Source organism: Pezoporus flaviventris, unplaced genomic scaffold (genome assembly GCF_033815535.1).
Source record: "Pezoporus flaviventris isolate CSIRO_AGI_PZ_B2104156 unplaced genomic scaffold, CSIRO_AGI_Pfla_v1 ptg000025l, whole genome shotgun sequence".
Classification (NCBI taxonomy): domain Eukaryota; kingdom Metazoa; phylum Chordata; class Aves; order Psittaciformes; family Psittacidae; genus Pezoporus; species Pezoporus flaviventris.
In genome coordinates, this window is record NW_026892573.1 from 19,119,342 (window position 1) to 19,145,176 (window position 25,835).

The 25,835-nt window shown below is 43.6% G+C and overlaps 1 protein-coding gene across 1 annotated transcript in view; it reads right to left on the minus strand.

Moving 5' to 3' along the window:
• Positions 1-15,828: 15,828 nt before the first annotated feature.
• DDX10 (DEAD-box helicase 10) overlaps positions 15,829-25,835 on the minus strand; it is a 169,029-nt gene continuing 159,022 nt past the window's right edge. Inside the window, exon 18 of the mRNA XM_061457752.1 lies at positions 15,829-16,511. Coding sequence (XP_061313736.1) covers positions 16,322-16,511 — 190 coding nt within the window. The 3' untranslated portion in view covers positions 15,829-16,321. The remainder of the gene's footprint in view (positions 16,512-25,835) is intronic.

Genomic DNA, 25,835 nt, shown 5'->3' on the forward strand with positions numbered 1-25,835 from the left:
AGGTGCTGAAGAAGCAAATCAGTCTGCAAAAAAATGTATCAGCATCTACAAGAAGAGGCAAAGAGTAAATGGGCTTAATTAGTCACTAAACAAGGAACTAGATTAGCACATGCTTACATATATTTAAGAAATGCAAGCTCTTAATCCTACTCTGTGCAGTTGATTCCTGATGCTGCAGTACTCATCTTTATAAAGATGGTTGGTTGAACAGCTGTGTGGGTCAAGGACCATCTACCCCAGCAGCCCCAGCCCCAGAGCAGATGCTGGACAAGAGCACAGCCTGAGGGAAGGCAGCAGTGGAGCCATGCTCCTGCATGCTGAGTTCCCCCTGCATGCTGATCCCTTGCAATCCACTCCACTGACTTTCTGCTTGGTGTGTGATCAGGAAAATAAATTTAGGGAGGCAAAAAAAAGTTGCCAGTGAGGATGTAGGCTTGAAAGAAATCTCCTGGCCCAGCCCCTGATTGCTGACATCCTCGTGTCACCTCATCACTGCCTTACATTGCAGCACATAGGTTTGCCAAGGGACATCAGCCAGAGCCCTGTTGCTTCTGCTAGGGTCTGTTTCTCGCCTGTGACAGAGGAGGGAGGGCTCTGACAGGAAGATGTCAAAGACAAGCTTCATAGCTCCCCAGAAGGCTATCGGATGTTCTCATTTTCCTCATGTAGTACAGAGAGATTGCAGAGAAAAACTCTAAAAATAGTCAGATAAAGAAAATATTCTTTATCTCTTGGAGGAAGAAAGGGGCTCATGTGCACTGCTCTGGGCATTTCAGATAGAGTGAAATGGGATGCTTGCTGCTCACTATAACATCACTGGTTGTTAACCATTATGTTTCTTACCTACATCACAGGCCTCCATCACACAACCATCTCTGCAGGTCAGGACCACTGAGGGCAAGTTTAGCAGCATCCATGTAGTAATTGCGCCATTTACCATGACTTGGGAATTGTGAGCAGAACATCTGGTTTCCCTTCAGGGAGCAGGACCCATCTGCAAGCTGACCTGCAGTCACTGGGGTGTGCAATATTGCGTGGGATAACACCAAATCATTTACTGAATTCCCAGCATTTCTCTGCTTTCCCTGCACCCACTAATGACCATTTCAGCCAAACTCCATCAGGTTAGGGATGCACAGTGTCCTGGGTTCAGCAGTAGCAGTCATGTTTTTTCCTTTGTGTTAACTGGTGCAGTGCTGTGTTTTGACTTCTAGTTTGAGAACAGTGTTGGTGAAGCCGATGTTGTCGGTTGTTGCTAAGTGATGTTTACCCTGACCAAGGACTCTGTGAGGCTCATGCTCTGCCAGGGAGGAGGGGAGGCTGTGAGGAAGCGGAGACGGGGCGCCTGACCCGGGCTAGCCGGGGAGGTATTCCATACCACAGCACGTCATGCCCGGGGTGGGGGGTAACTGGGAGTTACCCGGAAGGACAGGAGCTTCCGGGTGGAACTCGTTTTCTTGGCCGGTGGTATCGTATTCTCTTCCCTTGTTATTTTCCCTTATCATTGTTTTAGCTGATAGTAGCGGTGGTGATTTGTTGCTGGACTGTTCTTGTCTCAACCCGTAGGAGTTGCAGTCTCTCGATCCTCCTCCCCGTTCCTCCGGGAGCGGGGAAGGGGAGAGCCCCGGTGCAGGGAGGGGGGGGAGACGAACACAGACCTTGATTGTTGTCAGCTTGGCACCACTCACTGGGAGTGAGTGAACAAGTTACCTGACTGGGTTTAAACCACGACAGTTCTTTTTGGCGCCCAACGTGGGGCACGAGGGGTTGAGATAAGAACAGATCTGACTGGATTGATAGTCACTCGTCACAATGCTGATTTATTGGCTCTCAAGGTTTTTCCTCTTGATCTCACAGTTTCAGTATACCATATCTTACGTCCATCCGGTATTGGCTGTATTAGTGTTTTTCAAGTGTGGGGCTTGGGCTAAGGTTTTTATCCCATTGTACTTTATGGTAATGACTTGTAATACAATAGAATCATTGATCATGAAACTGATCTGGCTTATGTTCCCAGTGTGGTCACCACCTTTATACTTTGGGAGGTATATGATGGAGGTGCTTAGCAATTACACATCTTTTTTCTCCTTCTCAGGTGCTCAACCTGTGAAGGAGACATCCTTTTACCCTCCTAGTCGTCCCCCCAGACCATTTACATTTGAGAGTTTCGAATTTTTTAAATGGCCTTTTAATGCTCTTGAGACTTGTTTGCTGATGGTGATGGGAATCACCATGCTAACACGCATACAGAGTGTGTTTTGCCCACTACTGATTTCAAGAGTTAAGCAGATTCAGGTTTGGGTCTTGTCTGGGGTCAAAGGACGATGTAGGAGGACCGAGAGATTTTCCCAGAGGCTGGACAGCCATGAGTGGCAGGGTGTGTGGGATAGTATGGGCAAGTATCTAGGTCAGTGGGCCCCCCCAGTATTTTGGAATTTCACTACCGAACAACTGCAAAATCCAGAAGAATTAGTAAAACACTTAAATGAGGTGTGTGGTCATTCTGGCCATACCAGAGATGGACAAATCACGGCAACGTGCTGGGGCTTGGCCTATGCTTACAGGGCCTTGTTCAACACTATCCAGCACCTTCAAAAGGAAAAGAATGTCGGCGGATTTGAGGGCAAAGCGACAGTCGCTACTCAAACTTTGGCTGCAATGAACTGCGCAGCTACCCCAGTGGCAAGTACAGCAGCTGCTCAAACTTCAACTGCAACAGACAGCGCGGTTACCCCAGCTCCAAGCACGGTAGCTACACCACCCCCAGCAACAAGTACAGTCGCTACTCAAACCACAGTGATAATCACTGCAGCCAAACCAGAGGACCAATTCGTACCAATATCAGTTGCCCCTGTACGCAAGAGAACAAGCAAAAAGGAGGCAAAAAGGGTGAAGCGAGATGAAGAACCAATGAATTCACCACCCGGTCCAGAATCTGATCAGGAGTCATCCTCACATGACGAAGAAGAAGAAGAAGAGGTAACTTCTCGACCTCGGACCTCAACCGAGCTGCGGAATATGCGAAAAGATTTTACCCGTCAACCAGGGGAGCACATCATCACCTGGTTACTCCGATGCTGGGACAATGGGGCCGATGGTCACGAACTAGAAGGTACAGAAGCCAAGCAGCTGGGATCACTTGCTAGAGAAGGGGGAATTGACAAAGCAATTGCAAGAGAGAAAAAGTCCCTCAGCCTTTGGAGGAGGCTCTTGGCAGCTGTGAAAGAAAGGTTTCCGTACAAGGACGATGTTACGAGTCGTTCGGCCAAGTGGACTACTATAGACAAAGGCATCCAGTCTCTGAGGGAATCGGCCATCATAGAGATGATCTATCACATCAAGCCGAATAACGGGGATACACCTATAGATCCAGATGAAGTTGAATGTACACGACCCATGTGGCGAAAACTTACACGGAATGCACCGTCATCATATGCCCATTCATTGGCAACAGTGACCTGGAATGACATAGTACCACTAACAGTGGATGAAATGGTTCATAAACTCCGAGAGTTCGAAGACAATCTCACTCCTTCCATCATCTCAGCTGTGAAAAAACTGTCCCAGGACCTCGACAAATTGAGGGACGATGTATCTGATTTATCCAGCTCCTCACGTGTACCAACACGCGTCTCAGCTATTAACAAAAGACGTCCTATTATTCAAGAGAGGAGATACAGAAGGTATACGCCACGGGGTACCCTATGGTTTTACCTGCTGGATCACGGAGAAGACATGACAAAGTGGGATGGAAAACCTACTTCAGCTTTGGAGGAACGGGTGAGTGAACTGAAGAGGGGAGCAAGGGCCAAGACTGATCGTCCCATGAGAGCTACGGCTTCAGTCTCTGGTGAGCAGTTTCCCAGATGGAATGGAAGAGCTGATTTTACTCCAGCTCCTGTGATAACGAAGAATAATCCCTTTCAACACGACTTAAGTGTCCAATGCTGTGACGACCATTAGAGGGGCCCTGCCTCCAGCCAGGTGGAGGTAGGGGACAATCGGATTTACTGGACTGTGTGGATCAGATGGCCTGGCACATCAGTCCCACAGAAGTATAAGGCTCTAGTAGATACCGGTGCACAGTGTACCCTGATGCCATCAAGCTGTCAAGGGGTGGAACCCATCTATATTTCTGGAGTAACAGGAGGATCCCAAGAGTTGACTGTGCTGGAGGCTGAAATCAGCCTGACTGGGAGGGAGTGGCAAAAGCACCCTATTGTGACTGGTCCAGAGGCTCCATGCATCCTCGGCATAGACTACCTCAAGAGAGGGTACTTCAAAGACCCAAAAGGGTACCGGTGGGCTTTTGGTATTGCTGCTTTGGAGACTGAGGAAATTGAGCAGCTGTCCACCTTGCCTGGTCTCTCAGAAGATCCCTCTGCTGTGGGGTTGCTGAAAGTTGAAGAACAACAAGTGCCAATTGCGACCACAACAGTGCACCGGCGGCAATATCGCACCAACCGAGACTCCCTGATTCCCATCCATCAGCTGATCCGTAGACTGGAGAGTCAGGGGGTGATCAGCAGGACCCACTCACCCTTCAATAGCCCCATATGGCCAGTGCGAAAGTCTAATGGAGAATGGAGACTAACAGTAGACTATCGTGGCCTGAATGAAGTCACACCACCATTGAGTGCTGCCGTACCGGACATGCTAGAACTTCAGTATGAACTAGAGTCAAAGGCAGCCAAGTGGTATGCCACGATTGATATTGCCAATGCATTTTTCTCAATTCCTTTGGCAGCAGAGTGCAGGCCACAGTTTGCTTTTACTTGGAGGGGTGTCCAGTTCACTTGGAACCGACTGCCCCAGGGGTGGAAACACAGCCCTACCATTTGCCATGGACTGATCCAGACTGCACTGGAACAGGGGCAAGCTCCAGAACACCTGCAATACATTGATGACATTATTGTGTGGGGCGATACAGCGGAAGAAGTCTTTGAGAAAGGGAGGAAAATAATCCAAATCCTGCTGAAAGACGGTTTTGCCATAAAACGGAGTAAGGTCAAGGGACCTGCACAGGAGATTCAATTTTTTGGAATAAAATGGCAAGATGGACGTAGACAGATCCCCACAGATGTGATCAACAAGATAACAGCAATGTCTCCACCAACTAATAAGAAAGAAACGCAAGCTTTCTTGGGTGCAGTGGGGTTCTGGAGAATGCACATCCCAAATTACAGTTCGATTGTAAGCCCTCTCTATCATGTGACCCGGAAGAAGAATGATTTTAAATGGGGCCCTGAGCAACAACAAGCCTTTGAGCAAATTAAACGCGAGATAGTTCATGCAGTAGCCCTTGGACCAGTCCGGACCGGACCAGATGTAAAAAATGTACTGTACACTGCAGCTGGGGAGAACGGTCCTACCTGGAGCCTCTGGCAGAAAGCTCCAGGGGAGACTCGAGGTCGACCCCTCGGCTTTTGGAGTCGGGGATACAAAGGATCTGAGGCCAGCTATACCCCAACTGAGAAAGAGATACTGGCAGCCTATGAAGGGGTTCGAGCTGCTTCGGAAGTGATTGGCACTGAAGCACAGCTCCTCCTGGCACCCCGGCTGCCCGTGCTGGGCTGGATGTTCAAAGGCAGGGTCTCCTCTACACATCATGCAACTGATGCTACATGGAGTAAATGGGCTGCACTAATTACACAACGAACTCGAATAGGAAATCCCAGTCGTCCAGGCATTCTAGAAGTCATCATGGACTGGCCAGAGGGCAAAGATTTCGGAATGTCACCAGAGGAGGAGGTGGTGCGTGCTGAAGAGGCCCCACCATATAATAAACTGTCAGAAAGTGAAAAGCAGTATGCCTTGTTTACTGATGGCTCTTGCCGTATTGTGGGAAAGCATCGGAGATGGAAGGCAGCTGTATGGAGTCCTGGACGACAAGTTGCAGAAACTGCTGAAGGAGAGGGTGAATCGAGTCAATTTGCCGAGGTGAAAGCCATCCAGCTGGCCCTGGACATTGCTGAATGAGAAAAGTGGCCAGTACTTTATCTCTATACTGACTCATGGATGGTGGCAAATGCCCTGTGGGGGTGGTTGAAGCAATGGAAGCAGAACAACTGGCAACGCAGAGGTAAACCCATCTGGGCTGCTGCACTGTGGAAAGATATTGCTGCCCGGGTGCAGAACCTGGTGGTGAAGGTACGTCATGTAGATGCCCATGTACCCAAGAGTCGGGCCACTGAGGAACACCAGAACAACCAACAAGTGGATAAAGCGGCTAAGATTGAAGTGGCTCAGATGGACTTAGACTGGCAACATAAAGGTGAATTATTTCTGGCCCGGTGGGCCCATGACACTTCAGGCCATCAGGGCAGAGATGCAACATATAGATGGGCCCGTGACCGAGGGGTGGACTTAACAATGGACACTATTGCCCAGGTTATTCATGAGTGTGAAACATGTGCTGCAATTAAACAAGCCAAGCGGTTAAAGCCTCTTTGGTATGGAGGACGATGGCTGAAGTATAAATATGGGGAGGCCTGGCAGATTGACTATATCACACTGCCACCAACCCGCCAAGGCAAGCGCCATGTGCTTACCATGGTGGAAGCAACCACCGGGTGGCTGGAAACATACGCTGTGCCCCATGCCACTGCCCGAAACACCATCCTGGGCCTTGAGAAACAGATTTTGTGGCGACACGGCACCCCAGAGAGAATTGAGTCAGACAATGGGACTCATTTCTGGAATAACCTTATAGATATTTGGGCCAAAGAGCATGGCATTGAGTGGGTATATCACATCCCCTACCATGCACCAGCCTCTGGGAAAATCGAACGGTGCAATGGGCTGTTAAAAACTACACTGAGAGCGATGGGTGGGGGAACTTTCAAGCATTGGGATACACATTTACCAAAGGCCACCTGGTTGGTCAACACCAGAGGATCTGCCAACAGGGCTGGCCCAGCACAGTCAGAACTTTTACATATTGTAGAGGGGGACAAAGTTCCCGTGGTGCATATGAAGAATTTGCTGGGGAAGACAGTCTGGGTTATTCCTGCTTCAGGTAAAGGCAAACCCACTCGTGGGATTGCTTTTGCTCAGGGACCTGGATATACTTGGTGGGTAATGCGGGAAGATGGGGAAGTCCGATGTATACCTCAAGGGGATTTGATTTTAGGGGAAAACAGCCAGTGAACTCAATTGTATGCTGTTGCCTGCTGTGTAATGCTTTTATAGCCCATCAACTAGATGTCTCCAGGTCACCAGCGACTGGCCCTGACTTCCCTCCAGCCATCATCCCAACAGAGAATGAACTTGGAACATCATGGACCGAATGGACTCGGCAGCATTATAGGGATTGGTCCATGCACTAAGAAAATGATTTTTTTTTTCCTCTTGGTCTGTATGTATATGGATGTATATATGTGGGAGAGCGATGGTGTATTGAAAATGTGGGATCTGAGCACGACGTGAATGGTATGGAATAAGGGGTGGATAATGTCCTGGGTTCAGCAGTAGCAGTCATGTTTTTTCCTTTGTGTTAGCTGGTGCAGTGCTGTGTTTTGACTTCTAGTTTTGAGAACAGCGTTGGTGAAGCCGATGTTGTCGGTTGTTGCTAAGTGATGTTTACCCTGACCAAGGACTCTGTGAAGCTCATGCTCTGCCAGGGAGGAGGGGAAGCTGTGAGGAAGCAGAGACGGGGCGCCTGACCCGGGCTAGCCGGGGAGGTATTCCATACCACAGCACGTCATGCCCGGGGTGGGGGGTAACTGGGAGTTACCCGGAAGGACAGGAGCTTCCGGGTGGAACTCGTTTTCTTGGCCGGTGGTATCGTATTCTCTTCCCTTGTTATTTTCCCTTATCATTGTTTTAGCTGATAGTAGCAGTGGTGATTTGTTGCTGGACTGTTCTTGTCTCAACCCGTAGGAGTTGCAGTCTCTCGATCCTCCTCCCCGTTCCTCCGGGAGCGGGGAAGGGGAGAGCCCCGGTGCAGGGAGGGGGGGGAGATGAACACGGACCTTGATTGTTGTCAGCTTGGCACCACTCACTGGGAGTGAGTGAACAAGTTACCTGACTGGGTTTAAACCACGACACACAGACACTCGGAGTGCTTGATAAAAGGAGAAAACCTAAATTATTGGGAAGTTGGCACAGGGTAACACTCACATGGGGAGTCATATCTCCCAGCTAGATGATCATCTGCTTTCTGGTGGCAAGAGCCTCCATTGCAAAAGTCCTTGTGGCAGCATCTTCAGCTGGAACAGGAGAGACTCCTCCAAGCACTGTTTTGTTCTGTTCTTGGCATCCAATCAGTCTTGGTCCTGTGATCATCCTTCCATATGCATAGCTCACTGCTACTGATGTACCTAACTACATACAAACCACCCTTTAAATATGTTAACCATGTACAGAAGACTGTCCTGCATGACCATTTCTCCAGAACAGCTTCTTAACTGCACACTATGGCCTTGGCATGTCCCTGGGGCACTTCACCTAGGATGTTAATGCAGGCACGCAGGAATTGCCTTGGGGAAAATGTCAAGCACTGTCCAAAATCTCCACATGAAGTCACTGAATGGTGAAGGTTCAGTCACTTATCTCATTTCGAGCTGGCCCATGGGCTCCAGGCACCCATTACCTCATGGCTGCAGAGCACAGCCTGGGGGTGCCTGGACCACCCAAGGCACTTAGTGCACTGGGTGTGCATACTGGCACAGCCCTGACACCCAACCTGATGGTCTTATAATGTAAGCCACATAACTCTTGTCACCTGAGCCTGAAATGGCTCCATGGAGAGTGTAAGAGATTTTTTCCCACCTCTCATGTTACTCACAAAAGAAGCTACCTGTGAGAAGGGAGGGGTAACTGCCAGGCTTTAGCCTCTGTGTCACGCTGCTGGAAGCCAGTGTTCACGCTGGTTCAGACCCTGGGCAAGTCACATTTGTCCTCCCATGAGCAGTCCTTTTGTTGACAAGTCAGGGCATCAGTTTGAAGCACACCAGCAAGTTTCTGAGTGCAAGGGAGAGCGTTATAGATTCACCTCATTGCTGGGGGAAATGATTCACATTATTACTTGCTTTAGGAGGGAACACAAAGGTCTCTTAAAACCAAATTCCAGTGTTCTCCTTGAACATCTCCAAATAAATACAAATTGTACTCAGGGCAGTGGCATTAAAAAACCTGCAACCTGCAGAGATGCAATTTGTTAAGACATTTATGGTGTCTAAAAAGCTTAAATTAGTTCCCAAGCTATATTCATTAGCTTTCATTGAGCTCATGGAATAAAAACAAGTTACATTTCAGTCTAATCAAATGCAGTTGGTGGGAAGGTTCACAAGTATGGCCATTAAACCTACAGATTGGAGGAACCATTTCACTTCATTATGAAGCCCAGCACAATGTATATATGATGGACCTGCAAAAAGAATGAGCTAAATTCCGTTTTACCTTAAGTGTGATAAGCTTAAGCACATCAACACTCTTAATAGCAAGTTCAATTTACAGCCTGTAGTTACACATGGCTTTTTTGTAACAGCTTGGGTTTAGCATCACAGGGACAAGCTGTGCATGACAGGGAGGACTTCTGTAGCACCAGAGAGGCTATAGCCAGGAATATTATCTTCCTCCAGGATCCAATATGTGATTAGGAGAACAATGCTCATTAGTTTCCTCTTAATGCAGCTGAAATCTCAGCACAGCTACTTCTCAACTGGAAAGGATTTCAAAAACTGCTCAACAAAACTAATTTAGTTTAATTAAACTTATCTATATTTTATAGACAAAACACATCTCAGATGATGTGCAGAAGTTACAGATAGCATCTACCCAAGAGATTCCACTCCTGGCTAAATCTGCTAGCTGACAGCCCAGTGTAATTTAAGCAATCATTTTTACATGACTGAATCTGATGAATAGCTTTCTTCGTGAAAAATGGCTTCTGGCCAGACAGGCACAAAAATAGGCAATGCACAAGGCATTCTTGGAACAGATCGACTTCTCTACTGATTTAATCATACCAATACCTCCTATCAGGCCTGAAAAGAATCTTCTTCTGCATTAGGCTTTTTAATTCACTGATGTTCTTGACTGACTCATATGCCTTTGAGGTTTGGGGAGTACTTCATTATAAAAGTGTCCACATGGTATAGACTAAAGCCTTGATCACAATTCTTATCACTTACAAAGACAATGCGAATACAATTTTCTGGCATCTAGTTCCACCTTTTAAAGATGAAACTTGCAAATCCTTCTGAGAATACAACATTGATCTGAAAGGATGAGACTAAATTCAAGGACCTGCAAACACAAGAGGAAAGAACAATAAACCAAAGAAATCTAACAAAATATGGTCCAAAAGTGAAGGCAAGTATTTTCTTACTAAAACTATTGATTGGAAATTGTATTTCCCTTGGAGTTTAGAGGTGTGCTGGATCTTCTCACTCAAAGCATGCTGGGTACAAGGTTTGTCTACATTACACTCAAGGTCCCTATCACATTAACAGCAAAAGTGGCTGCTGCACGAGTGTTCCCATCCCTCAGCTGCCTGTTCCCACCCCTCTGTCCAAGGAACACAAAGGATGGCAGAAGAATTCATCTGGCTCAGGACAGAACCAACCAGCTTCATCTGAACCTCAGGTTCTTTGTCAGAGAAAGGTTACGGATGGAGTGGCGGCCTCCAGCATGAAAGCAGCAACATCCTGAACCACAGCGGCTGTTTCTGCAGCAGCAGCCTTCCATAGCTTAGCATCCCTGCCACAAGGCATACTCCATCTCTCAAAAGAAATAAGCACTAATCAGATCAAACTAGAGAGCAGCAGGATGAGGAAATAATACCCATTTGCAACCTTTACTAAGAGACATTTTCTTACTGTGTTTTATATCAATTTTGTCACATGCATTCAGGGTTATAGGAACCCACAGGATCACTTCAGTACCTTCAGATCTTGTATTATTTGTTATAGTCTGAATTGAATGTTCTCTACCACAGCTCTCTGATTTTTACAGTTTTGCTTCAGGCATTTCTCCCTCTCACTGGGTCTGGTCAGACAGTGGGACACACCAGTCAGTGCTCTAGCTGGACTCAGGCAGTTGCAGGAGGAATAAGAATTATTTCGTATTCCAGTTCATATATTTAAAGAAAAATACCCACTTAAAATGGTAAATATTAATTTGCAACCACTTATGCTAGCGCCTACATTTCTTACACTCTTCACACAATTTAATGTGCTGCATCAATGAGGTCTGTACAAAGTTAACACGTAACAGAAATTTCTATGCTGCTGTGGCAGAACAGTATCTTTGCAATGACACATTTTATGTGTGCCCTGGGTTCAGTAACGGTTATTTTTCTCCTTCCTAGTAGCTGGTGCAGTGCTGTGTTTTGGCTTTAGTCTAAGAACAATGCTGATAACACACCACCATTTTAGTTGTTGCCAAGTAGATCAAGGACTTTCTCAGTCTCATTCTCTGCCAGTGAGGAATGGCACAAGAAGCCAGGAGGAAGCAGAGACAGGACAACTGACTCAAACTAACCAAAGGGGTATTCCATACCACAGCATGTCATGCCCAGTATATAAACTGTTACCCATAAGGCCCAGATCGCCACTTGGGTCGGGCTGGGTATCGGTTGGTGGGTGGTGAGCAATTGTATTGTGCATCACATGGGTTTAGTGGGTTTTTATTCTTTCTCCCTTTTAGTTTTATATTCTCTCCCCTTGTTACCTCCCTTATCATTGTTTGTAGTAGTAGTTTATATTATACTTTAGTTATTGGACTGTTTTTATCTCAACCCATGGGGTTTACGTTGTTTCTCTTCCCCTCTCCATCTCGCCCAGAGCGGGGAAGGGTGAGTGAGCGAATGGCTGTGTGGTACCGAGTTACCGGCTGGGCTTAAACCCTGACAATATGGCTCATGAAAACACAGCCCGCTAAACACCTTCGGTAGCTAGCACATTCAGTATCAGTCTATTTAACGATCTAAAAACCCCAGGCCCCTCAATGCTCTCATGACTTTTACCTGACCTTTAGTTTCTATCCAAAAGAGGCTTCAAAAAAATTGTAATAAATATTATCCAATAAAAAAGTCTCTATTATTTTGTATGCAATTAAGAAAAAATTTGACTCTGAGTAAAGCCCACTAAATTACAGCATTATATAAATGCCTAATGTATATCCCCAGAATTAACTAAATGTACTAAATGTAGTCTTAAAGCCTTACCCAGCTATAAATCAAAATACTGGAACCATTCTAGCAGCAGCAGGAAATGAACCACTACTATTATAAAGTACAAATGCAAACTAATATGACAATTCATTACTTAAAACAAGATTTCCTGCTTAGCAATTTGAAGTATGTCTCCTGGCCAATGGCCTTGGAAAATGCTCACTACCTTACTCAGACCTTGCTACCACTCCTAAAGTAGTCCTCAAAGGGGACATTCGCTCCCCTCCTCATGGGGAGCTGCAGCCTGTGAGGGTGAGAAGCCTGAAACCCACCCCAGGGAGCTCACAATACCACACACCACGACATATGAAGGTGAGGACCCTGCGCAGAAGGCAGGTCAGCTGCCAAGTGGGAGGCTGCTCTTGCTAAACCACAAGTGATTTAAGAGTTGTGGATTCAAATAGTCAGCAACGAAGCCTTACAGGAATGCCAACTGACTTCCACATATCAATTTCTCTTGCGTAAAGATGGGATTACAATGCATATGAAGTACAAACTTGTAAAAGCTTGGCATTTGTTCTGATGCTACATGTACCTGGGACCAGCTGCCCCCACTCCATGTGTCCAGGACACACACATGATGGGCATTTTAGCAGCAGGTTGAAAGGTCCACATGTGTGAAATGCAAACAAGCTCCCTGGAAAACACCCTTCAGTGAAGTCAACCCTTGCATTTCTGAGATTAATCATGGAATCATAGAATAGTTAGGGTTGGAAAGGACCTTAAGAGGGACACCTCACACTAAACCATGTCACCCAAGGCTCTGTCTAACCTGGCCTTGAACACTGCCAGGGATGGAACATTCATAGCTTCCCTGGGCAACCCATTCCAGTGCCTCACCACCCTTACAGTAAAAAACTTCTTCCTTATATCCAATCTAAACCTCTCCTGTTTAAGTTACCCCTTGTCCTGTTACTGCAGTCCCTAATGAAGAGTCCCTCCCCAGCATCCCTATAGGCCCCCTTCAGATACTGGAAGGCTGCTATGAGGTCTCCATGCAGCCTTCTCTTCTCCAGGCTGAACAGCCCCAACTTCCTCAGCCTGTCTTCATACAGGAGGTGCTCCAGTCCCCTGATCATCCTCGTGGCCCTTCTCTGGACTTGTTCCAACAGTTCCATGTCCTTTTTATGTTGAGGACACCAGAACTGCACACAATACTCCAGGTGAGGTCTCACAAGAGCAGAGTAGAGGGACAGGATCACCTCCTTCGACCTGCTGGTCACGCTCCTTTTGATGCAGCCCAGGATATAGCTGGCTTTCTGGGCTGCAAGCACACACTGCCGGCTCATGTTCATTTTCTCATCAACCAACACCCCCAAGTCCTTCTCCACAGGGCTGCTCTGAATCTCTTCTCTGCCCAACCGGTAGCTGTGAATATTTGGGTTGTGTGCTGTGTACTTCTTTTCTTACTCCAGAAACACATTAAAGGCAGGGCCAATGAGGAACCTCTTAAACCAGACCTACAGCTGACAGAAACAATAAGCCAGAACTACAACCTCAAATGCTGAATGATGTGTCTTGCTCTTTCTAGCACATGCAGTTCCCAGTTCTTTGATACATTCATCACATCGAGCATCTGCCTTAAGCCACTTCCCTCTACTTTTTCACAAGGCTCCATTCCTGTGGCAGTCACACTCTAGATACATGCATCCACCCGACAGCCACATCTGAAGTAGATGGGCAAGATGCACAAGAATTTGAGAAACAATGGTCCTGTATCAGACAGAACACATTTGAAACTCCATTATCCCAAAGCACAAAAGAAGAGCACTTGAAGAAATATTTTATGCAGACAATGAAAGCATCACAAGAATAGAAGTGCAGCACAATCTTTCCAATATACATAATTTAATTTTTAGTCTTACTGCTCACTGGATAAAATGCTTCTCTCACACCCCAGCATACAAATGAGAATATTCCAGTAAGAAACAGTAAATCTTTCAGATTTTTACTTACTTTCTCCAACAAACTAAATTCAACCTTTTCAGAGCAAAGACTTGCAAGGAGAGGCATCAGTGGATGTGCAAGCCAGCTGCTCACCACAGAGCACCATGAATTTACAAATGTCTTTAAGATGCATACACCACCATGTGTATTATCTACACTCAGCTCACCTCTGAATAGCTTCCTGCTGTGGATACTCCTTGCACTGCATTTCTCCATGACCACAGGAGCAGGACCTCTGTTATCCCAGCGGGGGGCATTTGTTAACCTTCCTCATCACATTTGCTGCAGCCATTCACCTCACGGAGCTTAAACACAGTCACAGTAGCACCACAGCAGATCCTTCTTCATTAATAGATTGATCAGCAATGCTGTTCCCAGATCACAGTATTTTCCAGGCCCACTGTGGCACTATAGACTAAACAACACTGTGCATCAGCTGCCAAGCAGGTCCCATCTTTCATGTTTAGCTGTTTGTGAAACTCGGTCATTTCTTCTCATTCCACACTGTCAGGAAGGCGCAGATGGCAGATGTGCTTTGTCTGTAATACTGTTTTTATGATCCCCTGCCTGTTGGCACAACAGCAGAAGCAACATTTGGAGACAAGAATTTGCAGTATATTTTCAGTTTGGGGTAACTGAGATGAAAGACAGCATAGGGTACAGGGAGAGGAAGAAAGGCTTGCATAGGATTGGTAAGATTTCTGTAACAAAACAAAAAACCAAAAATCCAAACAATAACACCACCCCCCCCCCCAAAAAAAAAAGTAATCTTGAAAACAGAGGATTATTTACTTTAAAATGTTCCTCATAGAACTTCTTGAGACGTATACTTGTGATTTGCTGAAGGGAAGCAACAGGGGAAAGCCCTCGGGCTTTTGTACCTACTCAGTGCTTTACTATTTTGCCATGTAAGCTTCACTTAGACATAGATCTGCTGAAAACTAAGAGACACCACTTTCCATGTCTGTTTGCTCTCAAAAAACTTGTGTCAGCAAACACTGGATTTTCCTGCTCTCCTCTGTTTTCTGGCACAGCAGCTTTCCCTTTGCCTTGGTTGTTTCACAGATATGCAAAACTCTGCAGTTTTCATCATTCTCCATACTGCCTGCAAGGGTTTACCATGCTTTTTGCTGAACGATGTGCCAATATTCTTGACAGGGTAGTCAAGCAAGAAGACAGTGAATTTGGCTCACAGCTGGCATTTGGGCCCAAACAAGAGAAGAATATCAACTTAAATAATTAAGAATTTGGTATTGTATTAATACTTTGTTATGCTTCAGAGAGAATGCCCACTTCTTCCCTTCCCTGGGAAAGGACCCACGAAGCATACATCTTTTTGCTATTTATCAAGGTGCAGCAGTTATGGGTAAGCACAAAATCTGCAACAACCAACCATGGTTTGATGGGATGAAACGTGAAAATATGCTCAACACTACATTATTTTTCTTCATTACATTTGGCCATAACAAGAAATAGCTCACTTCCAGTTGTAAGCCTGCCACAAAATCTACCTGGTAACCAATTTTACCAGGCAATTTTATGCTCTACCTTTTTGTGGCATCACTGTGTTCTCATTCATATGGGATTCAAATGCAAGATCCAGTTTTAGCTTCTAAAAGTGGTTTCCTGAAGAGCCTAGCACCGGTGACAGAATCATAACAGAAACAATAGCCAAGATAACTAATAAATGAGAGACACCAAAGTTTACACCATGGCTTCAGAAATTTTCATTAAAATATTTTTTAAATATCTGCATGATACACAGAATAAAAATGCATTTGATTTGAAGGAATGACTTGAGCAGTCAACAATAGTTCTTCTTGAATAATTTTAGAACACATTTATCTTCAAAAATAACAAACCTGACAGAGTTGAGAAGGGAGCATCCTGGGTTTATTTAAAGCAAGGTTAAAACAAAAAAGATAATTTATTCAGAACTTGGGAGATTTAAAATTATAAACGTGTTACTGCAGAATGACATCTGGGTATTGAGGTTGAAAAGTTCATTTAGAAAGACTTATAAATCAAACTAAATATTGTCTGTAATCCATGAACTGATCTAAGGCAACCTCATTGCACACAGAACTCATTTATCTATGACCACTGGTACCCAGCTGCAGAGATGCCAAATTCATTTTCTGCAGACTACTGACAAAAAGTGGAGATGTCCCAGAAAGAAAATGGGCAGAAAAATAATTAGCTGCGACTGTTGAGCAGATGTAGTACAAGCTCTTCATCCTCTGCCAGAGAAAGCCCAGTATCTAATGGCAAACAGGGCTCCTCCTCTTGGCTGAACTTCGCTTTCTTTCTTTTCAGTGGCATTTCTTCTGCCGCAGTACTGTTGCTATGGCTTCTTTTCTTTCTTCCACTCTTCTCCTCAAGTTCACTGCAGAAACAAATCAATTAGTCTTTTTAACAACTGTGGTAATCAATATCATCATGTAATCAAACAATTCATTTTAAACAAGACAGATTTATGTCAAGATAAGAGCAAACAAAATTACAATTCAGAAGGGTGAAGCAATAGAAGCTGATAAACTCTGAATGTCTAAATTAGAACTGCTTTCAGGCCGAGGTGGTGGGGGCTATTCTGCTGTCTTTATTGATTACAGTACATTAAGATACCGCTATCAGCCTTATCTAATATTTTCGGTCCTACAGGGTGACAGACAACTTGACAGAACTGATACAATGACGTGTCAGTGGACCTAGGAATGCATTCGAGATCTTGTCTAAAATAAATATGCAACAAAAATAAAAATATGAGAACTGTCATTTCATTGGTGAATCCACTTAAGAGAATTTTGATTTGGGTACATCTCATTCAAGCCACACTTTGCTCTTCTTTCAGAAGCTTTCCCTAGAATCTACTAACCACCTCTTTGCCATGAGAGGAAAAACCCAAACCCGGTTATTTTCCCTGATGGATTCCTATTTTTCTGCTGCTTTTTTTAAGACTTGAATGTATTGCCTTTTTCAGCCTTCAATCTGGACAAAATGGCTGTTTTAATACTTTGACTTCCACCACATGGGCACATGACAGCAGCAGCAGGAAAACCCAAGCTTCCATGTATCTTTATGTGTTTTTTTGTCTATAACATAGAAAATTTGCTATAAATTATCTTATCTAAGATCAAAATAATCTATTTAAACAAAATCTAAGATACAATATCTGTGTACCAGGTTATAGACAGCTGGCTGTCCTATGCTGTAGGGTAGAATTCACACCAAAAAAAAACCATGGAATGCAACCCCTCACACCCCAGACCATTCCCTTCAAAGAAATCAACCAAAACTAAATGGCATTCTCAGATTTTCATATCTGTATTTTAAAGAATATAACAAAAATGAAAATGGAACTGCAAAATCTGAGTTTAGCCTTTTCTAAACTAGATGGTTAAAATCAGATTTTCAACTATAAGTTGGCAAACTTCTACCCCCAAAAACTCAATTTGCTTTAAAAAACTGTTTCAACACAAATTTTTAAATTGCCTTAATTTTTATAATTGCTGAAGTGCAAATGTAATGTTTGTGAAATGTTTTGTTCAGAAAAACTGTTTTAAGACTTACCCGTTAGAAGCAAGGATTATAACAAATAGCTCAAATTGGGGAATACTGTTCTTCAAACCAACATAGCACAGGAACCCAATGCCCAATTCAAACCACCTTCAGCTGCCTACCTCATTTTTCCATTAACAGGCCCTGTTACCAGTCTGTGAAAGCTGGTTTCACCACTCACTGGAAACCAGCCTATCCCAAAACACAGCAGCTTTCAAGAAGCTTCTGAATACCCTCTGAGAGGGAATGGCAACACAATGCTTCGCTCTCTTCCTGGCTCACATGCTTTTTGGCTGCCTCTCCATGGGGATGAAGTAGATAGATAGATGAGATCTGATGGCAAAATCTGATCTGATAGGTGTTTGGTAGCACACACCCTACCTTTATATTGTCCTTCACTGCCTGTTGAAAAGAAATAGTGTAAAGCAACCTGATCTAGAGAGATTATGTCCCTGCCCATTGCAGGAGAGTTGGACTCAAACCATTCTATGATTCTATGAATAGCCGATGACTGTGCACCAAATACTTTTCCTAAAATTGGGACATTTCAAAGCATGTATCAACTTTACTGGCTTTGAGTTGTCATGTGCATGGGAGTGGCTTTTCAGTGCTTGCTACCAACATTCATTTTATTCCTTTTCTGGGGAATGGAGATTCTATTTCTTTCTGTAGTGCCTAAGATGTTCTATAAATGATGAAGCTATACTGACAGTATACGGAAATAGTCTAAAGCACTATGACATCTCACTTTTCCAAGTGTCCAGTGTGGGTTTGGGCTGGAATTTCATGGTGGTTACTTTGATCAGGACAGAATCTAGGGGTTCACTTTAAAAGCATAAGGCTGAAACCTCATTAAGTAAAAGCATTTTTGCTTGTTTGCAGAGACCCCAATTATTTCCAGCATTTGAATGCACTCTGAAGCCCAGTTTGCATTCATAATTGACTAATGCTTCATCTAGGACATTAGTTCAAAACATGTTAGCAATTAAAGCAGAAATCTCACAAGCTATGAAATAGGAGACTTTAAATACAAAAATGGTACTAATTTTTGAAGTTTCAGAGGCCCATAGGCCTAGACATCTGTAAGATACGTTTAAATGTAAAACACATTTATCAGGAACTGTGAGGTGTGTTGTTTTTTTTTCCACAAACAAAGGAATCTACGCAATTATAATTCATTTTCACCATAAGCTTCATAGGAAGATTATGCTGAGCCAAGCTATTTCTTTTTATTACTGAGAAATCATGGTGCTCAATTAGTAGTGCATCCTAAAGATTAGCAAGTGTATTTTCACACTAATTTGACCCTTACTGGGCTGTAAGTTGGAGAGGTGAATAAGGAGGAATGTGTAACACAGGAAGCAGCAGTGACAAAGCCACCATGTGATGACCAGAGCTAATGGCTTGTGTTTTCCTGACGCACAAAATGTAGAGGCAAAACAGGATTTTTATAAAGGCAACTTAGGAAGGAAAGCAGAATCTCAAGTGGAATGTGCAAATAATATGCACATGATTTTGAAATGCAGAGAGCAGACACAGTGCCTGTCCACAGAATGGTTTGCATTGGAAAGGACCTTTAAAGATCACCTAGTCCAACTGCCAACCATGTTCCTGCAGGATGGATTTTTACGAGTGGTGTTTTGGGTGGTGCGGAGAGGGGCTGTGCTGCTCTGGAGGAGAAGTCACAGATGTAGCTTTTATGAAGGGTGAAAGCGTCAATTTTAAAAGGAAGCTGGAAAATCACCAGGAGAGATGTCTGGTATCATGATGCCAGGGGGTACCCTGTACTCCATCTGGGAGCTTCTCCTTAGCTGTTTGGACAGAAAGCTCTTTGGAGGAGATGCAAGAGGTGTAATTCTCAGGTACACATGTAAAAGGGCTGAGTGTGTGAAAGCAGGTATACGTGGATGACTTTTGCATTTATTGTCAAATGAATTCTTCCTCAGTCCCCACTGACCAAAGGGCTGTCTGTCAGCCCACCCTGCAGAGCCAATCTTCTTATTGTTGGTCACTTCACATGGACGTAAATGGCTCCATATTCCTCACAAACATACAACCTGCTGTGCTACCAGCTGGCATCCACAAATAGTCAGGACAAAATAAAGCTATTCTAAGGTGAACTATTTTCTAACAGAACAACACAGTCAGAAAGCAACCCCATAATTGAGATCCAAACCAAAGCCACTGCATCTTTTCATCTTCTATTTATAACACTTAGAAAGCACCATGTGCAGCTGGATTACAATTCCTTCCTTTTTCCATCTGGTGCAATTCAGCTTTTCAGCCATGTGAATGACTTGTGTGGTCTGAAGCTGTGTGATGGAAGGATTTACTGGGACAGGCTGTGTTTGCACAGGCGAGGAGGTACTAACAGCTGACTTATCAACAGGCACAGTAATTTCTGTGGTCACCATTTGCACAGCTGTAACAACAAAGGACAATGCTATCATTTGATAGGCAGTGTTTATTACTCAAACACTAAAGCACGGCTTACAAATCCTGTCCCTTAAATAAATGCCAGCATATATGAATTTCATCTGGGAAACGGGGGATTTAACTATGACCCTGACAGCTATTCACCAAGAAACTCTAGCTAATAAAACCCCTAAAATCTCAAGTGTGTTTTGAGGTGATACCAGGAAAAAAGGAAAGCTTGTAATTGTTATTATCTAACTCACTTCTGGGCTTCAAGGTATATCTTGACAAGCTCTAAGGTTAAGATTTAAAGTGCTTGAGAGTCACACACTTTTGAAATGTGCAGCCACACAGCCAAGTTGCTGTTGTTTAAACAACGTGAGATCTACAGATAGGCTCTGCTTCAGTTAACATTTATCAGAGCTTGGTCTGGAGCCTAGTTTACCAGCACTGTTCTGGAAACAAACCAGCTTTGCCACTGAACTACAGGCCATGAGTCAAGTTTCCAGGCTGCAATATACTGCACAAGCCCCTTCCCAAATAAACGTATAGGAATAAAGAATTAATCTGCTAAAAAAATACAGTTAAGAAAAGTTAGGAATAATTTATCCAATAAATACTGGGATTTTGCTAATCAAACATGCTATGCCACAAACCTTTTTTCCATGTAATAAATTTTAATTCACAAAGCCACTGCAGCAATCCTAATGAAGATTAATTACCGCAGTCCCTACCATAAAGTCCAGTGCAGCTTCTTTCTTACTTGTTGTCAGAATGCCATAGCACACAGAAATGATAATGAAAATAGATTGTGCTGTGTTACTTCCTGGATCTGTACAGGCTGGATCGATGGGTTGTGGCCTGTGCTTGGGTCACAATAAACCCACACAACGCTACAGGCTTGGAGAAGAGTGGCTGGAAAGCTTCTTGGTGGAAAAGGGCCTGGGGATGCTGACTGACGGCTGTTGAACATGAGCAGCTTGTGCCCAGGCAGCCAAGAAGGCCAGCAGCATCCTGGCTTGTATAAGAAATATTGTGGCCAGCATGGCCAGGGCAGTGATCATCCTCCTGTACTCAGCACTGGTGAGGCCGCACCTTGAATCCTGTGTTCAGTTCTGGGCCCCTCATGACAAGAAAGACATTGAGGTGCTAGAGTGAGTCCAGAGAAGGGCAACGAAACTGGTGAAGGGTCTGGAGGACAAGTCTGATAAGGAATGGCTGAAGGAACTGGTTGTTTTGCCTGGAGAAAAGGCAAGACCTTTGGAGATGCTGCTAATCACCTACCTAAGCCTTGCATCCATTCAATCATCCTCAGCTTCATCTGACACTGATATTCTTCAAACTTGTTCCTCTCCTTTTCTTTTGTGTGACCAGTTGTAGATAATTTCTGAACTGCAGTTTCAATAAATCCCCATCACACTTCTCCTTCATTCATACAGACACTTGCTGGTGACACACTAGGGTTTCAGTTTTTTTTTAACTCCTTTTGTGTTTTTTTTTTTTTCTTGGTATTCTCTTTATAAAGGCAGTTTCTGTAGTCAGCAAGTTTACAGGAACCATGGGAAGGATGTACACAGACCTGCAGAGCGTAGGTTACCAAATTTCAATAGGAAATTCTACCCTCAGGTACATTTGATATAGTAAGCTAGAGTATAACTAATATAAAGACTTTCATGGCATAAGAGTATTACTTCTCTGTCAACAGCAACCCAAGTCTCAATGTCCAACTTTGCAGCTAAATAGCATAATCAAGCCCTTAAGCAGACATTTTACAGTATCTGTCTTACAGTGCTTTCCTGGACATCACAACATTAAGTTCCGTCCTTCAGTCATAAAAAAAGTCACTGATATGACCTGAATAATACACATTAGAGGGAGCACCATGATTTGCACATAAACTATATCAAAAGACAATGGAATGGAACCTTATCAAGAAACACATAAAACTTAGCAGGGTCAACATCAGCATCCTGCTGCCAGAAGGTGTAAGAAACTGCAATTTGCCCATGATTTTCATAAATACAGTAAGGTACCCAACCAAGCAGCACTGACTGCTGACTTGCATACCTGTCAGCTGGTGACTGGCCATAAAATCACAAACAAAACAGTACCAGAACTAAGACATTTCTCCTTTCCCCTGATGTCCAAGATCTTTCCCATGCTGATCTAAGAGTTAATGTGATCAGATGCACCTTTTAAAAGATTTAAAGAAGGTAACTATAAGGTCAATTGTAACTTGGTTCTTCCCAACATTTTTATTTAAGGGATTAGAAATATCAGCAACTCAACATGACTGCAAAATGATATTTAAGAAATCCAGCTGCTTTTCTTCCACCCTATTCGATACACTTGAATTTTTCACCTCATTAACAATTTACATTGATAGCCTTAAACCAAATATGATGAATGTTGCTAGATATACAAAAATTAATCTCATATTACATGCTTGGAGTCATTAATTACTCTGCTTGTAGAGGTATGGCTGGAAGCGGATCTTATTCAAAGGCAAATTCAATTCATAATTTGTATAGCTCCCCCAGTTAAAAATAATGCTGGGGGTTGGAGGAGTGAAAAGATGGACAATATTTTTGACTTCTTAAACCATCATTAGGATAGCATTTCCCAGCCCCAAGAGCAACTCATCATACAATTCAGTGACAGCTGTAAGAGAGGTACCTGAGACATGAGTGTTGATTTAACAGAAACCCTTTCTTTCCACTGGCAGCAAGATCTTGTCTGTTCTTCTATTTATTCTTATTGATCTACCAGATCCTCATCATCCTCCCTCCTCCTCTCATGTATACATCCCCTCCACCTCATTCTTCCTTCACGCAAAATCAGTACCATTTCTCCATGGTCTTATGCTCACCACCAACCTCTTCAGGTACCACTTTCCATTATCAATAGCTTATTGGTCATTTAAATTCTCTTGCTTTTCGTGATTTCCTCTTTTTTTTTCAGCACTAAATTAATTTCCTTCACTGCATCTTCCTCTTTCAGTTCTGCCTCTGCTTTCACAAAAGCCTTCTAAGGGGTGCTCAGAGCACCTCACAAGTCTCTAGACATACCTATACTGAGCCTCAAAGTTGACTTCAGAGCTAGATAACAGACCACTACATTTTTCATCCACACACAACTAAATCAAATGTGGCTTCACTAACACTGCCTACTGGAAGCAGTCCTTGTCCTATCCTACCACACCAAAGCACTCTGGGACACTGCCCAGAAGAGGTCTAGTTGGCACCATTTGAAGTCACAGCAGATGTGGGCAGTGCAGACAATCATGTCCCAGCACTTAAGCCTGCACCCTGGCCAAATCCATTGAGCCTGTAAAGACATGACTGATGTTCCATAGGCAGGCCCAAGCCAGGATGGGATTAATCACCACATGCTGCACTACACTGGAGCCATCAATGTCTTTTAACTCCAAGTCACTTCTTTCAGGCACTCCTGGAAATGTAATTTTGTCGTGCACCCTTCATGTGCCAAATCTATCAGTACATTGTTGCCCACTGCTCTTGCCCTCATGAGCACCCACAGTTTTTCACTCTCCTCTTATTTTAGCATACCTGCCCTGGCTGTTCTCAACACTGAGACAAGGGGGCACAAAAATCACAAAACAGAATATAGAAACCTTTAGAATCAATTTTAAGTAATGTTAAGTTTGATGGCTTTGTAACAGTAGCAATGGAAAATTACTGAGGTGCATGATACTTAGAGAAAAAAATAGAGTACAGCTAGAGAACATACTGAGAATTCTCACAAGATAAATCGTTATAGTTGTGACATAGTTTAAGAAAAACAGTCTAGAAGAACAGGACACAGGGATAAGGAGTATCTGGGAACTGCAGGTGGCCAGGATAGGATACAGTTAAACTAACTGATAAGTAGGAGGACAGGAGGATTATTATGTCTCTGGTGTTAATGAACCAATTAAACTGGTATGAGCATCTACTGCGCGTGCTTCAAAGGCTGCCAGAAGTGATGAAGATTGTTGGAGGAAGTAAACAACCCTCAGAGACCACCACCACAATTTGTACGCATGCGAGGAACTCTCTGGAAAATGATGTAATCCATGCATAGCCTCATGAATATGTATGTATGCCCAGTGGCTATAAAAGGACTGCTTGTGTGGCAGTTGGGGGACACACGTTAGGAGGAGCTATCCCCCGTGTCTCCTGGTGCCACAGTAAAGAATACCTGCTTGTCAGCTTGAAAACTTTGTTGGCAAGTTTGTTCCTGGAGTTTTCTCCGAATCAACACTCACTTCAATTCAATTAGTATCCTTAGCAATGACAAATCCACTCCTGCCTGTCCCCTGCTATAATATAATACAGTACCAGTGTCTTTGCTATCTGCTTCGGGAAACTGCTGTGATAATAAATACAAAATTGTGGTCTTTGATGTTGCAGGTTTATCTGGGCACAGCTTTTTTCCACTGGAGGCGTGCCTAACCTGATGTGGCCTCTTCTAGAAAGCTCTGAATGTTGGGTCTAGCTAGGCTGTTTGAAATTGCTCTTTGGGTCCTGGTTTAACTCCCATTTAGTTTAAATGCTGGAGAAGAACTTGAAGCAATTCAACTCACTTCCCAAATTTCAATCCTCTTGCATTCTTAACAAAGGCTGAAAACATCTACTATCTATTTAATGGTCCCTGAAACCCAGACAAGATTGAAAAGCAGGAAAGTATTCACTCCAATTATGTAAAGATGGAGAAATGAACACAACCCTTTAAAAATCCCCCTGGAGGATGTTAAGGACCCTTCCTATTATTAAAAAGACAACCAAAAGTCAGGGCCAATAGCCTGAGACAAGAAGCGTGTCCTTAACTTGACAGGCTGGCTATGAAGCTTCAAGTGATGGCAGTACTTGAGACATGTCTGTTACCCCAAGAATGTCTTGCCGCTAACCAGGGAGCCCCCAGACTGATACCAAAAAAAGATCTAAATGGGCATGACAGGTTTACACAAACATTTTACTTAAAAGGCAAAAAAACAAACTGTAACTTTGTAGTCATAAAATGAATGCCAAAATGTAACTGTGTAAGTCAGTAGGGTTTGTGCGGCAAGATACTGCATGCTGAAAATCGTAACAAAACTTACATTTTAAGTTTCTTTGCAAGAATAGCTTTGAGATTTTAAGTGGCCATCAATTATATATTTTCAAACATACAGAATATATGAAAAATACTGAGGAAAATATTTTGTCAGAAATTATTACTACATCCCTGTCTTCCTTTTTATTTTTTTATGTTCTTTCTTTTCCAGCCTACTTCACAGGAAGGGGAAAGGACCAAAACCCTAGACCTCTGAGTCTTAGCTCTGCTTGACAGCAGACACTCTGACTCCAGAGGCCAGATCAGCCATCGATTCCAAAAGAATCTGCACTGATTATCACTGTCCATCTCTGACAAGTTTTATTCTTAAATCTTAGCTAATCTTGAGTCTAGCTGACAGCTTTGGGGAAAGGATCAATACAAAAAGTGATGTATGAATAATAAAAAAAAACAACAAAAGAAGTGGTGTCTCCTGGGTAAATGGTTACTTAATAATACTGAAAGCAAACTGTACAAAATTCCCAACTTCAAACTGGCCCCACTACTTTTACAAAATATTTATTAAGTAGTTATGCTATAAAACACCATCTTGTCAAGACAGCTAAGTCTAGCTAAGGCTACAAGTTGAAAAAATGCAAAATCTTGTTTAAGAAACACAGCACTAAACCACCACTTTTTTTCC